General features: G+C 44.7%; 1 protein-coding gene across 1 annotated transcript in view; it reads right to left on the bottom strand.

Annotated features, from left to right (window-relative positions):
* NCKAP5 (NCK associated protein 5) overlaps positions 1 to 16,070 on the bottom strand; it is an 899,001-nt gene that overhangs the window by 837,537 nt on the left and 45,394 nt on the right. The window contains exon 2 of the mRNA XM_024761906.1: positions 9,198 to 9,327. Within this exon, the coding sequence (XP_024617674.1) occupies positions 9,198 to 9,266 (69 nt within the window). The 5' untranslated portion in view covers positions 9,267 to 9,327. The remainder of the gene's footprint in view (positions 1 to 9,197; positions 9,328 to 16,070) is intronic.

Here is a 16,070-nt window from a genome sequence, read left to right on the forward strand (position 1 = left end):
TTTGCCCTATCAAGTACCTTGGGACTCAAGAGGGCCCAGATACCAAGTTAAAAGTCTCTGATGCATAATAATAAAAACTTTACACACACATTAGACACATCCCGGGGCAAACCAGAAAAGCAGGGTGTCATCTACTCTCCCAACCTTCTCAACCAGCACTCAGTGCCTTCTCCAGGTAGTTCCATCTTCCCCCATATCCAGTGTCTCCCTCTGGTGGCTGCTTGCCCGTGAACTGCTTCTCACTGGTACATTCACTCATTCATTCATTTCACGGAGTGTTTTCTACGCGTCAGACTTTAGGGATGCAAATGTGAGTATAACAATGCTCTCTTATCTTCAAGGAGCTTGCAGTTCAGTTCAGTCTGGATTGACTGTGCTCCCCAGGGGACAATCAGCCATGTCTGGAGACAATTTTGGTCATCACAACTAAAGGAGGAGAGCTATTGGCATCTAGTAGGTAGAGTCCACGGATGCTGCTACACATCCTACAAAGCACAGGACAGCCACCACAGCAAAGAAATACAGGCCCCAGAACGTCAGTAGTGCCTCGGTTGAGGTTCTGCAGTAGACAGGCATGTGCCCAAGTGGTAAATGCAGAGATAAAGGTCAGCAGTGAATATTACGGCAACTCAGGAAAGGACATTTTAATAAGAACTTGGAAAGATACCATTACGATGGCAGTCTGCCTGATTTTCAGTGATTAGAGAAAGGAAATAAGAAGGGAGAGAAGACTCATTCAGGGGGAGCCATCACCATAATAAAGGCAGACCCTCCTTTGGGCAGCGTCAGATGAAGGAGCACCAATTGCAGAGGGTGGGTAAACAAATGACATATTTTGGGAATCTCCTCATGGGAAATGATGCCGGCTCCCTAACCATCTCCATCAGCCAGTGGCCCAGTCAAAAGAAGGTACAGCCATTTGATAGGATCATCACTCAAGTTATAAAGCCTGTTGCATACTGGGGGAGCTATATTTGGAGGTGCCCCATCATTCACCAGTTCCTCCCTACTCTACTGCCATCCTAATCAATAATTCCACCTTGGTTCGTACATGTCACACCACAATCGGTCCTTATATGGCTAAAATATTAAATTACAGATCTATGATATTATAGATATGTATATATTGTATTATATACGTATATATCACATTTATATCTATATCTATATATAGATATACATATAAAATAAATTTTAATCTCTATAGAAGTTGGTTCCAAGACCCAGTTAATCTGAAAAAGCACAAGACGAGAAATTAAGCCTAGACCAAGTTTTGACACATGCATTTCTTATTCTTTATAACCCTCCCCCTCCAACCTCTGCCCCTTTGACAATTCTTTTGTCAAAATCAGGCTTCTGATACCAGGAGGCAGAAATATGGCAGATGTGCTAAAGGACATGTAAACCTCTAGCCCTGTTGAGGCTGGGGCTCTTTAAGGTTGGGGAGGCATCATGTGAGGAACTCCCAGTCACTGGCAAAAAAGGCTTTCTGCTTCCAAGCTGTACAGCACAGTGTAGTCTAGAGGTAGACACACCTGAGTCGAAATCCCAACTCCATCACTCACTCTAATTCCCTTTGCAGTCCTATAGCCTTGAGGAAGTTGATGAGCTTATTAAGCTTCTGATTTCTCATTTGTAAACAGGAATAATTAGACTTCTTACCTTAAAGGGTTGTCCTGAGTATTAAATGACAGTTTCCACCTAAAGCACTGAGCGGAGTGCCTGGCACACAGTAAGCCTCAAAAAACTGCCGCTATTATCACTAAGGGAAGGAAGCCCTCCTGGTCGACATTCGATGCGTGATTCTCTGCCTGAACACTGTCTGCTAAGGTGGCTTCTGTGTTCGACTCAGCCAGCCCCACTGCTGACACACTGCAGGCCCACCACCTGGGCATATTCTACAGCTGCCCCTCTGTCCTATTCTCCATTCAGACTCCATCCTCAGCAGCAGCATTGCTCAAATCTCTAATCTCCCTCCCAGCGTTGTCCTTGCTGGGTTCTGATCTCTTTCTGTTTGTCCGGAGCCCCTCTACAATGCTTAGCAACCAAGTGTTGTGGGCTGTGCCCACCTGGCCAAGCCTCCCCTGTCTTCCCCCAGCTCATCTGCCCCAAATCTATCCATAGTCCCCAAGGATCTGTGCTGCTGGAGGGCAGCTGGACAGGGCATTTCTCTGGCATCCTCCTCCATGATGGACTCAGCTAGGCTGGTGGGCAGATTCACTGGGTAACTATCCATGTAAGGATATTACACTTCTTAAGCTCTACCACTGCTCGCTTTCAAAGGGAACAGTCAAAGATTCAGCATACTACTTTAGAAAGGTTACTAGCCCAGACCGAAGCTGGCCTGTTCTCTACTGTTGCTTTTTCCTTAAAAAGAGGCCTTGGTTGGATCCTCAGACATCACCACACCTTCCAACATCTGGCTCTGGTGCAGGGTCTGTTCTTAGGACATCTAGGAGATGGCTAAGAGAACTGTCCTTTTTTTAGGGGGAATGAAGCAGTCGGGAAATAAAAAGCTTGCTCTCATTCCTTGACCCTCTTCCACTTGATGATCATTTGGGAAATCTCAAACAATCTTGACATCAGAGAACAAATGTCAGGCTTCCCAGAGGGCAGCTTGGTCTTTGCCCAGCGGTCAGAGGCACTGAGTAAACCCTACTTTACATATGCTTCCCTTAGTAGAAGGGGTCAAAGGTAGCTGGGATCTGAGTAGCTAGAAACCTTCTCCAGCAACCTGGTAGTTTCTGCACAGCATCCCTCTGGTGAAGGGTAATCTAACTATAGCACCAACAAGGTCGGGGTAGCTACAGAAATGCCTGGAGCATTTACAAGATACAGATATTTTCCTGAGTACTCACAATCCAATGGCTGCTGTGAACAACACTAGCCATGCCCATACTTTGCGTTTAGAAAAAGTCTCAGCGAGTTTGGACCTTTCTAAAACCTTTCCCTTTCCTCAACTTCTTGAGAACCTGCATCTTTGCATGACGCCTCAACCCGCCTCTTTGCCTGCCTCGGGGTACTATCTGTCCTGAGGGTAAACACAAATAACTACTCAGACAGCTAGCACTCAGGAAAAGCCAACATGGACCCTCAAGCTTCCCATTTCTCTAATGTGTTCAGATAGCCCTCAGAATCCAGCCTGCTGCTGTCTTTGTAAATAAAGTTTTATTGGCATATAAGCCCCACCCACTGGTCCCTGTCTTGTCTGTGTCCTCTCTCCCCTACGACCATAGAGTTGAGTTGTTGTGACTGCTCATTGAGCCTGCAAAGCCTCAACTCTTCACTCTGTGGCCTTTTACAGAGATTGCTGACACCTGCTTTGAATAACTTCCAGTCACTAAACAGGGTGGCGGGGTTGGGGGGACGGAATAACTGAAGATAAAACAACGGAAGTTTAAATTTGCGTGTCAGTCAGGGCTCTGTCTGTGCGTATGTGTGGGTGTGTGTGTGTAAATAAAGAGATTTATTATGAGAGAATGTTCTTGTGATTACGGAGGCTGAGAAGTCCCATAGCTGTCTGGGAGCTGGAGGCCCAGGAAAACTGATGGTATAGTTGACTCCAAACCCCAAGGCTTGGGAATGAGGGAGCCAATGATACAGGTCTGAGTCCAAAGCCTGTAGAACAGCCATGGAGCAGCCATGTCTGAGGACAGAGAAAGTGGATGTCCCAGCTCGTGCAGAGAGCAAATTCGCCCATCCTCTGCTTTTTTGTTCTGTGCAGGCCTTCAGCAGATCAGATACCCACCCACACTGGTTAAGGCAGTCTTCTTTGTTCAGCCTACCAATGCAAATGCTAATCTCTTCTGGAAGCATCCGCACAGACACACCCAGAAATAATGTTTTGCCAGCTATCTGGGTATCCCTTAGCCCAGTTGAGTTGACATATAAAATTAACCATCACAATTTGATATAAGGAAGAAGTTTTCCTGGGAAAAAAATAATTCAGCAATGAAATGAGTTGTCACCAAGGGGTTTAGGACAATCTCCTTGGGTTGCCTTTCTTCTTTTTTTTTAAAATTTATTTTTATTTTTTGGCCGTGCCATGCAGCATGTGGGATCTGAGTTCCCCAACCAGGGATTGAACCCGTGCCCCATGCACTGGAAGCGTGGGGTCTTAACCACTGGACCCCCGGGGAAGTCCTTCTCTTCTATCCCAATCTTTACCTATCGAATTCTCACCATTGCTTCAAAGCACAGATCTAACAACAGCTACTGCATGGTGCCTCCTTACATCCTCCCAGAATGATCTCAAGTCCTGTCACTGTCAATGTCACACCTGTGTACCTTCTCCATGTTCTGTTATTTTTCCTGCTTATTAGATCAGCTTCTACAAATAAACTGTAAACACTTTGAGAAGGAATATTTCCTCATATCAGTCAGGGTCACCCTGCAGGAAAAAGATGACACACTCAAACCACTTAATTGAGGAGATTTTGGTAAAGGCACTGTTGATTCGAGTGTGGGCAGACCTAAAGCAAACCAGCATGAGATGGGCTGGCAACACCCAGGAGTCGTTACTACCAAAAAGCCTGAAGGGGCCTGGGGAGAGAGAAGGTGCCACAACACAGAGAGCTGTGGTTGTAATTGCAGCTAAAGTTGTGGGAGACAGCTGCCCAACTAAAGCTGTGGCCCTAGGCAGAGTAGTCCAGTCACTGTGGTCCACAGCCAGGCAGGGAGAGAGCAGGAAAACGATGACCTCGACTTCTCTTTCCTCCCAACCTGAGATGGCCTTCTAGGTCAGCCCATTGGCCAAACTCAGTGAGATGTCAGAAGGCCAGGGGTTCTTTGAACAAGGTCCACGTGGTATATCCTCCAGGGGTGCACAGCCAGGTAGAGAAGGATGGACTGGATCTGGAGGGGGAAATGGCAACTATCCAGCACATCCCATGGCTACTAAAGCATCTCAAATATAAAGCAGGTTTTCAGTGATGTTTGTTGATTGACAGAGTTCATGTGAGCCTGTGGAAGGCCTAATTACTCTAATGATTTGGATGCAAACCATCCAGAGGCTGAAGGATGAATTGAAGGACCTGTGAGGGGGCTTCCCCACGAGTCTGTCAAAAGTGCACTCCATCAGATGTGAGGATCTAATATGGCCACTGTTTTGTCTTCCTTTCAGTGGGGGAGAAAAGATTGGGGTACCACATGGAATTCATCACTCATGAGAGAAACTGTTACTCCTATCTGTGCTTGAACGCAAAAAGTATTTTCCCCCCAAATTAAAAGAGAATCTTTGCTCTTGAAATGTGAGCTGGAAAAACGTTCACTCCCTGGCCTGCTCGTCAGCTAAACGCTAGCACAGCTACAAGTGTCAAACAGCTATACATGCAGCCTATTTGCAGAGATGATTCCTGAAAACAAAAAAGCAGTGTGAAATGCTGACTTTTTCTGATCAGAAAGCATCCTGGGGTGGGCTGAAGAGTTTTGGGTCAGGAAGAGGCTCCAGTTTCTGGGGTGATTTTTATTGTTATCAGAGAGAAGACTGTACTTTCCATGAATACGCGGCTACTTGGCATACTCCTACCGGGAGAGGCCAACGTGTCCTCGCTTGTCTTTCTCTCCGTGTCTTTACGCCTCACATTGAAACATATTTTTCATTTCAGTTTCACTTCCCCTGTCACATTCTTCTTTAAAAGGATGATTCACCAAGTCAAAAATCAGCAACATCAAAGAATACTTCAGCGTTACTAGGGTGCATGCACGCCCAGACACACACACACACACGCTCTCAAACCCTCCCATGTGTCACGTCCTGAAAGCAAAATTGTGACCAAGGACCACAAACTCACATCCCCCAGTTGGAGCTTTTTTTCAGTACTTGGACTGTGAGGTTTTTTTATTCTGTGGTTCCTCCAGCATAAAATTTTTAAAACTGTTGCAGGGGAGCTACTCAACACTTCATGATTTGATTATGTGAAATAAAAAGTGTAATGAAGTTAATAGTGCCTTATTCTTGCGGTACGTTCTAAGGAGTTTTTTTGCCTGCAAAATCTGAAAGTGGAGATTACCTCTGGGCCCTCTGACTCTCAAAAATATGGGTCATAACGATTACGGCAGTGGAATGTCGACTTGAGAGCTTAGTATGTTTCTCTTTCCTCTGCTCAGTTTTCCAAAGGATCGTCTCTAACTGGGTTTTTATTAGAGAATGAAAGACAAAGAACTGAAGTGACGGGTCAGAAACCTCACTTCTACTCTTGGTTGTATCCTACTTGTGCAGCCTCAGGAAAAGCATTTAAACTTGTTGATTATTAAGTACTTTTTATCCAGAGTGAGGGGACTGGATAACCCATTCCCAATTTGGATTCTTCGATTTAAAAATAACATAGAATAGAAAAAAATAAATAAATAAAATAAAAAACAAAACTAACATAGAATCGAATAGAATAATAAAACTAAAAAGAAAATGAGTTGGGAATGAAGAGTGCGTGATATGGTGCCAGTGTTTCTTTCTTTTTCTTTTTTTTCCTTGTATTTCCCAGCAACCCTGATCTAGAATCATCCCTGTGTGCTTCTTGCCTAGGTATTTGTGTGGTTTCGGCACAGAGCCAAAGAGGAGGACAAGGTCTTGGGTTCAAGTCCTTTACAGGCCAGTCAGCTTTAATCTCTTCCCCTATTTGTGTCTGTCTCTCTGACAGTCACAATAAACTTCACTATGGTCTTTCAATGGGTCTCACACCCTAAAAACCAATCCTCTTGCTGTCATTGTCCCGATAGTGGCATCTTTTTTTGTTTGTTTGTTTGTTTGTTTGTTTTTTTGTGGTACGTGGGCCTCTCACTGCTGTGGCCTCTCCCGTTGCGGAGCACAGGCTCTGGACGCACAGGCTCAGCGGCCATGGCTCACGGGCCCAGCTGCTCCGCAGCATGTGGGATCTTCCCGGACCGGGTCATGAACCCGTGTCCCCTGCATCGGCAGGCGGACTCTCAACCACTGCGCCACCAGGGAAGCCCCCGATAGTGGCATCTTATGTGAGGGCAGAACATAACGGTAAAACAGAAGGCAAAATCATAGTCACATGGCCTACCCTGTATAACGATGAATAGCATTCAAGCATCCCTGTACCTTGGGCCAGTCATAGGAGAACGAATTCTTTTTCAGGATTTTCCCAACAGGCACATGCAGATGTCACATTCAATCTGCCTCTAGTAAACAGGGAAGACATTTCACTAGTGTAAAAACTCTCTTAAGCATCACTTAGGGAGATTTAACAGGATGACGTTTCTCAGGTGGTACCAAGCAACAAGTTCTCCTTTTCCCAATGTGCTTTTGTGCTGGAAGTCAAGAAACGGATCCACAGTCCCCACAAGACTCAGGCTAGAGCCACATGCCAATGGGAACGCAAGCTTGATTTGGGATTTTCAGCCGGCAAAGGTAATATGACGGCTTTGATTTATGCTCACGGTCAAGTCTGTCCTTAAGGAAAATTTAAACATGGCAAAAATTTCATTGAATCTCCTTCTCTGATTTTCAGATGCCCAGTGCCCTCGTGCCTTATTCTTGAGGTACATTCTAAGGAGTTTTTTTGCCTGCAAAATCTGAAAGTGGAAATTACCTCTGGGCCCTCTGACTCTCAAAAATATGGGTCACGTCCCCTCCCCTCCTTGCGCCAGCCCAGCCTTGCATGCTGGCACTCTGTGCTCTGTATCCTTTTCTTTACCAACTCCCTCAACAAAATTCTGCTCATCTGTCTGACATCTGGGAATGATCCAAGGCCTTCTATTAATGAGCGTTACTGTGAATGACTTAAAGACCATAGCTTAGCATGCTTGCTTTTATAGGGTCTTTGTATCTTCTCTGGGACCTAAGGCCAAATTGGGGGCTTTAGGGATTAATCAGCAAGGATGCTACTTCTGTGTTAAGAGAACCTTTCTCGGGCTGCTCCTACTATATATACTACATGAGTGCCTAGCTAGGCATCAGACAGACCTTACTGGCAGGTTGATATGTAAGAAGTGTTTCCTTTGGCAAAGCAAAGAAGGAGAGGCTGAGAAATTATCTTTTTATCCTAAGTTTCCCTAGAAGTTGCAAAGGGTATAGACATATAAACACACACACACACACACACAATTTTCACTGCACTGTACCTGGAGACAGAAAGACCTCAGAAATGAGAAGAGGGTATGCCAACTGGGAGGAGAACTTAAAACCCTATAAGAGTTCTTAGCCTCTGAAGGTATGCTGCCCAGTACAGAGCTCACAGGGACACAGAAGAACTAGACACAAAAGTTAAATGCAGCTCTTTTCTCAATTCCCAGAAACTCACATTTATGAACAGTTTGTGACGTGAAGCCTCAGCAATCACAGGGTAACTAGCTAATCTAGACACCGACAGAGCAAGTCCTACAGCAGCAGAATTGGAAAAGGGCAACTAATAAATCAACAGATATTTTATTGGATACCTACTCTGACCCCAACTCCAGGCCCGAAGCTGGGAGGACACAAATGAATAAAGCACATCCCTAAATGTCATGCCAGAGAAGGTACTAAGCTACCTTTCTACTTGAGTAGATGACCAAAAGAGTAAAGAATGACTTGCTCCATTTGATTTTTTACTCTGTTCAGATGCATCATTGAGTAGGTGACCCCAGACATCTCAGATCAGACTGTGAAAGACGGGCCAACCTTCAGAAATCAGTGACTTTTGGAGTCTGTTTCCTTGGACTAACCAGATCCTCATACACGAAAGCAAACCCAACCAAATTGTTAAGAATGACGTTCGTCAGTATTCAAACTTTTAGAAAGAAAGTTTATGGACCATTGAACAAATTTACATACCCAAGATCTCAGAGATTTTCTTCGCTCTTCAGTATTTGAAACTCCAGTGAATTCTTGTTCAACTTACCCGCAGAGTTAAGATAAATGGGTGACAGAACAACTACATACTAGCTTGGCATTTGGTATCAGCTGTACAGTAGTGTTTTTGTATGGGTTAAAGTTTACTTCAGCTGGAATTAATGTAATTATATATAATGCTGACAGATTAGGACATTTGCCTATTAGGACACTATACAAACATTCCAGTAGTTTGCTGGCTTCTGACTTTGTAAAAAATAAGTGAAACAAAAATCCCGGGAGATATTGTTAATGGGGTAACTGGAATAGAGGTTTTGAAAGCACAGGGTTCAGGAAATCACAGTCAAAGAATAATGCATTTTAAGCCAAAACATATAGTGGTAAATGAATATTTAGTACTTACCACAAGACTGCTATCTAGAGACAGCCTTTTTCCAAAGTCCCTTTTCTCAAGCTGTCTCTTTCCCTCCATGAGTGAAGTTATTTATTTTCCTTTGTGATTTATAAGAATTCCCCTTCTGTTTCCAGGGTCACTGCAAAAAGTGAACATGTGTTTTACCATCCGAGCGAACAGTGTTTAGACCCCTGTTGTTCACCTTCTAACCAGGAGCAAGTGTTGAAGCCAAAAATACCCAGACCCAAATCATAAGTTTAGAACTGGGTTCTCTCGACTCCAAAACCCTCGCCCGCTGCCAAGGTCAGAGTCGTCTTTATGGAGGCCCCTGTGTTTTCACAGGTTTTCCTAATGGAGTCACGGAATGGGTTTGCAGGTCTAATCAGCAGACCGTGGAAAAAAGCAAACAGTCCGTCTCATGCCACGCTTGTTTCACACCCGTCCTCTCTCTATCCGCCAGCATCATTCTGTCGCTGTGCGCAGGGACGCTGTCCGCAAATTCCATGAGAGCAAATGGACAAAGCCACGCTCCATAGCCAAGAGCTGCTGAGTCCGAGACCCAGTAAGGGGAAACTGAAACATGAACATTATTGTCAATATTTAATTTAAAAATAATTTAAACCTATTTAAGGAACATTACAAGAGACATTTGCTTTGGGAAAGGTTGAATCCACATGAATGGTCATGGCATCATTATCGTAAGTATTTGAACACCCACTGCATTTCACCAAATCAGATAGTTAATCCCTGCACTCCACTGAGATTGTTTGCTCTAGAACCACTTGGTATTCTGGTTAGTAAGGATGCATTAGATGTATTAAATACTGGCTTCCAGTTTTTACCGAGATGTAAAATGCTTGAAATGAAGTAGGTTTGAACCCAGACTTTCCTACGCATTAGCCAAGTGAACTTGGACAAGTCATTTAGGCTCTCTGAAGCTCATCTTTCTCCACTGCAGAAACAGATAACAGATGGCCCTCAAATGATGTACATAAAAATGGTTTAAAGGCGATAAATGACAACTTACATTTAAGTTCTAATTATGCACGGATAACATTAAAAATCAGTTAACCTTAAATACAAGTCGACAGAATTTAATATGCCTCTGATGACTCAGAAGGCACTGCGAGGTACAGAAATTGCTCATAATTCGCAAAAAACACGTTTTATATCAGCCATTGAACAGCCGACATAGAAGAGCTGAGCTTAATAAAATGCTATACCAATCAGTTTCTGACACAATTGAGAAGAAATATTTTTTAGAATTATTTCAACTGCTCCAAGTTTAACGAGGATGCAACAGACGGGACCTCACAGCCTATACACAGTATGTGGCCCCTTTCTCTTGGTTTCCTCTACCAGGAAGAGGGTTGAGACAGCTGTGACCCAGGCAGGGTTTGCCCACATTATAGTCGGTTGTAGGAAACTGATGGGCTTCTTTTCCATTTTAATCATTCCATCTCTCACTTTCAGGAACACTCACTTTAATTCATTACTGGTCCACTCAGAAACTCCACTCTGACTTCAGGATAAAATCCAAAGTTTTCAACGTCATGTTCAAGGTCTAATTCCTGCCAACCAGGCTTTACAATCTCCAAACACACGAAGAACATTCCCGAAACCACACTTCGGATCATACCTCCATCTGGTCTAATCCTCCCTTTGCCCCCGTGCCTGGCTCAGATCCCCGATCCTTCCCAAAACCTTCTGTATCACTCCATTTGGCAACGATTCCTTTCCCTCCCAAGGTTCATAGAAGTCCTTAGGGACCTTAGTAATCACCTTCATCACCTAGGTCAGTTCTTTAACTATAGTCAGTTCTTAGTATCTGCTTGTTGGTAGGGCCTAAGAGTTAAAAACCAACAAAGCACTGGCAGCATTTGTCAGAAGAAAGTTAGTTCTATGCTAATAGTATAGGCCAAACGATTAGTTAACTGAAATTTATTTGGGGGCTGTCTTTCGTGCTTTCAGCTGTTCCCACCCACTTTGCAGCCCCCGTCTCATCCCGGGGACTCTATGCACTGGTGGCTCAGAATACTCTCTGTGACGATCAGTCCAGCTACAGAGACTACTCAGGCCCTGAGATTCCCCCATCCAACAAAAGCATGCCCTCCTGAGTCTTATATTCCCAAGAGCCTTGGGGTTTAATAGATCACAATAGATGATACTTTGGCATTTAGCTCATGTTTATTAAGTGCTTAATGAATGGAGGACTCAGTACTTTGATGTTGGTGACACAGCACGTAAATAGAGACCAAGCCCCTGCCTTTGTGGAGATTACATTCTAGTGGGAGGATACAGAAAACAAATAAGCAAACAACTCCAAACCACGATCGGTACCTGCTATGAAGGAAACAACCCGCTGAGACTGGTGTAACTGAGGGTCAAGTGTGTGAAAAGGGAAGCAAAGTTTAGACAGAATGGTAAGGGTATGAGCTGCCATATAAAAACATGGGTAGAAAGCAGTCCAGGGCTTTCCAGGTGGTTCAGTGTTTAAGAATCCGCCTGCCAGCGCAAGGGACACGGGTTCGAGCCCTGGTCCGCGAAGATCCCACACGCCACGGAGCAACTAAGCCCACGCGCTACAACTACTGAGCCTGAGCTCTAGAGCCCACATGCCGCAACTACTGAGCCCACACACCACAACCACTGAGGCTCCTGCACTCTAGGGCCCGTGTGCCACAACTACTGAGCCCACGTGCTACAACTCCTGAAGCCCGCGTGCCTAGAGCCTGTGCTCTGCAACAAGAGAAACCACCGCAATGAGAAACCCACGCACTGCAACAAACAGTAGCCTCCGCTCACCAAAGCCCACGCACAGCAACACAGACCCAACGGAGTGAAAAAAAAAAAGCATTCCAAGGTAGAGGGGCCAGTCTTTCTGCAGGGAAGGAGCTGGTAAAGAGGTTTGTGTGCCCTAAAGCAAACTAGGAAGAGAACGTGTGAAAAAAGTTCTGAGATTTAAGTAACAACTAGTTCACACAGGGTCTCGTTGGCCAAGGTGACTTGTTTGTTCTAAATACAATGGTTAATCTTCAGGTTTGATTCTCTACTTCACCCCTTACTCGCTGATCACATTACATTATTTAACCTGTTTAAGCTCCAGTTGGTTCATCTATGAAAGGACACTAACTAAACAGGACCTTCTTCCTAGTAGGGTTGTTGTGATGATTAATGAGATGATCCACTGAAAGATCACATAGCAGGACTGAAACCAAGTCCCCCTAAAACCGAGTTCCTCTGCTGAGTTTATGATTAAAGTCTCTATCCAAAACGTTATTCCCTTTCTTGTCCAACACCTGTTCTCCTCAAGATTGAGGAGTATCAAAGAAAAGGGGGGATTGAAGCCAAGCAGGACCCTGTGGCGCTCCTGGGTACAAATCTTTTCCGTGTCCCCCTATTTTGTAGGAAATATGCTTCATTCAGCCTCCTTGACCTTCCCTGAGTTCCAAAGGGCAGATTCGAACAGTTGCTAATCAGGGAAGGAAGGGGATGCAGAAACAAAGAAGAAGTCAAGAAACAACAGTGCAGCCTTGGGGCGGGGTCCTGGTTCCTCCACAAGGAATATACAGAACAGTATCTTTGAGTTCTTCTGTAGGAACTAAGGTCTCCACCCAGGTGGAAGATGGTAACTTCAGGCTGAGCACAAGATTCCTGGAGTGCCACCCTGTTACCTCACCACCAACCAATCAGAAGAAAGCCATATACCCTACAGCCCTCACCCCAAATTTTGCCTCTAAACACTTTTCCCCAAAAACCATCAGGGAGGCTTTGCTGGTGGCACAGTGGTAAAGAATCCACCTGCCAATTCAGGGGACATGGGGTCGAGCCCTGGGCCAGGAAGATCCCATATGCCGCAGAGCAGCTAAGCCCATGCGCCACAGAGCAACTAAGCCCATTCACAACTACGGAAGCCCGCGTGCCTAGAGTCCATGCTCTGCAACAAGAGAAACCACGGCAGTGAGAAGCCTGTGCGCTTCAATGAAGAGTAGCCCCCATTCGCCACAACTAGAGAAAGCCCATAAATAAATAAATAAATAAATAAATAAATAAATAAATTTATTTTTTAAAAAACAGCAGGGAGTTCAGGGGTTTTGAGCATGAGCCACCCTTTCTCCTTGCTTGGCCCTGCAATAAACTTTTCCTTGCTCCAAAAATAAAATAAAGTAAATAAAGATCGCATAGTACGTAAGCTTTAAACGTTAGATATATTCATTACCCCTTCTGGTATATATGATTCAACTCATTAAGAAGCCACTCTAGTGACTGAATTTTTTGCTCTGTAATAAGCTGATGAAGCTGTCATTGGGAAATGGAGATCCTTTCGACAGTTCCTGAACAGGCTAGTCTGCTACGTGGAAGGCTGATTGAACAGCTTAACCTGGTCAATTTCTTTTCACGTTTTATGATGCTAATTATAGAGGCAAAGATTGACATTCAAAACATTTAGCAACTGATACGGCCTAGGTATTGACTGATCAGAAGGGCACAGTGAAAGGCAATAAGCAGTACAGCTATAGCAGTACATCCTGGCCAATTATCAGCTTAAGTATATGTACTACCTCTACCCCAAGAACTTGAAAATTTGTGAATTAAACTGTAAAACGAGCATGGAGAGGATCAAAGTAAGTTGTCCAAAAGGATCAAAGCAAGGCCAACCAAAAGAAACAAATGGCAAGCAGGTTGTGTCAGTATGAAAAGAGGAGGAGCCCACCAAGGAAAAGTCAGGAAGGCTCACACGCTCTGCCCCCAGCACCACGGGGGAAGAGAGCACCCTCATGTATACAAACCCAACAAGGACTGCAGGTCTAGAGGAAAAATGAGCGTCAGCCCCCAAAGACACTTCGGTATGACACTGGTCATTTGTATTATCCAACAAACTCCCTTGCTCAGAGACCACTGTCATCAAACAACCTCCTCATTTTATTGGATTCCCATGTAGCTTTACTTATTAAAGGAGAATGTGTTGACCAGCAAATATAAGTAGGCAGTCTTTTGGAGAGTTGCGTTTTTAGTAAAAATTTGCAATTTGGCATCCAACTCTTTATATTCATCATTTATATATTTGCTTATTATACTAGTCAGCTTGTGTGGTCATAACAGAATACCACAGACTGGGTGGCTTAAACAATAGAACTTTATCTTCTCACAGTTCTGGAGGCTGGAAGTTCAAGATCAAGGTGCTGGTAGGGTTGGTTTCTGGTGAGGCATCTCTCCTTGACTTGCATTTGCCTGCCTTCTCTGTGTATCCTCACATGGCCTTTTCCTTTGCACACATGCCTCCGGTGTCTCTTCCTTTTCTTATTAGGACACAAGTCTGATTGAATGAGACCCCTACTCTTATGATTTCATTTAACCTTAATTATCTCCTAAAAGGCCCTATCCCCAAATATAGGCACATTGGGGGTTAGGGCTTCAACATATGAATTTGAGTGGGGGGGATACATTTCAATCCATAAGAGTTACTTTCAGTCAGATTTCAAAGCCTGGTCACATCTCAGTGTACCGAGTCACAAAAACTCTGGGTGTCAGTGGCTACTGCCAGACCCTCTCCCTCTCCACTGGTTATTGGACCGTGGATTTCACTACCACCACCGTCCACATCCGCCTTCCCCTGCTATAACTTCTCTCTACTGCAGGTCTAGAGGTGCAAACTACATTATCAAGACTTCTTAGTCGGTTGGTCAAGTTGGATTCTGCTAATAGGAGTCTGTGAGAGATCAGAAGGCAACAGGAAGGGAGAAGCCATTCTGCTTCCAGCTCCAGATAGGCAGGATCAAAAGCAGGGGCTACAGGGCTTCCCTGGTGGCACAGTGGTTGAGAGTCCGCCTGCCGATGCAGGGGACACGGGTTCGTGCCCCGGTCCGGGAAGATCCCACAGGCCGCGGAGTGGCTAGGCCTGTGAGCCATGGCCGCTGAGCCTGCGCGTCCGGAGCCTGTGCTCCGCAACGGAAGAGGCCACAACAGTGAGAGGCCCGTGTACCGCAAAACAAACAAACAAGCAGGGGCTACAGGCTCCGGTAACTTCTGTGATTCCTCCAACCACTCATCCTAAGAAAGGGCAGTAGCAGCTTCCCAACCTTTGAGTACCACCACCTACGCCTTTTGCCCCTCCAGCCCTTCCAACAACTTGATAACCAATTCCTCACATTAAATTCCTCTCTGCTTGAAATACCTAGAGTAGTTTCTCTTTTCCAGGTTTGACCATGATTGAGGCACATGCCATAGAGATTCCTTTGGACAGACAGACAGCCTTCCTTGGGCAGTTCCTGTCTTCCTTCTTGCGAGCCTTCTGAAATAACAGCGTGGAATTAAAAATTCGACTAGGCACTTAGCTCCTGGAGGGCAGGAACACTATTTTATATTCTATGCTCTCCAGGGTGGTATTATGATGCCTGGTGCATAGCAACATGGCAGACGCTCAATGAGCATTTGTTGTTTGCATGAATAAATGAATGCTTGAATGTTTACAGCTGTCTTCATGAATATATAAAGAGCTGAGCAGAAATATAACATTGCTAAAGCAAAGAAAGGCCATGCACATTTATAACACAGAAATTACTTTCTGAGACAAACACACAGACATACCCAAGCCTCAAAGAAAACATTTTATCATGATTTTTAAACCACTGTCAACCTAAACATTACTCCTTGGGCCCTGCCTGCACTTACAAAGCACCATAATCCAGTCGTGTTCATGTCTTTCCTATGGCTTCTCACAACTCTGGTTATAAAGAGCACGTATCTGCCTCCAAGGGATAGGTTGGAGGCCTCTCCCTCCCTGCACGGGGATGAAAATGGTCAGAGTTTAAGGAAGACAGGATATTAAGCATCCTTTTGTGACTGATGGTCATTGACAGTGATCTCTGCTCACATACATCT

The sequence above is a fragment of the Neophocaena asiaeorientalis genome, unplaced genomic scaffold (assembly GCF_003031525.2).
Source record: "Neophocaena asiaeorientalis asiaeorientalis breed wild unplaced genomic scaffold, Neophocaena_asiaeorientalis_V1.1 scaffold215, whole genome shotgun sequence".
NCBI lineage: Eukaryota > Metazoa > Chordata > Mammalia > Artiodactyla > Phocoenidae > Neophocaena > Neophocaena asiaeorientalis.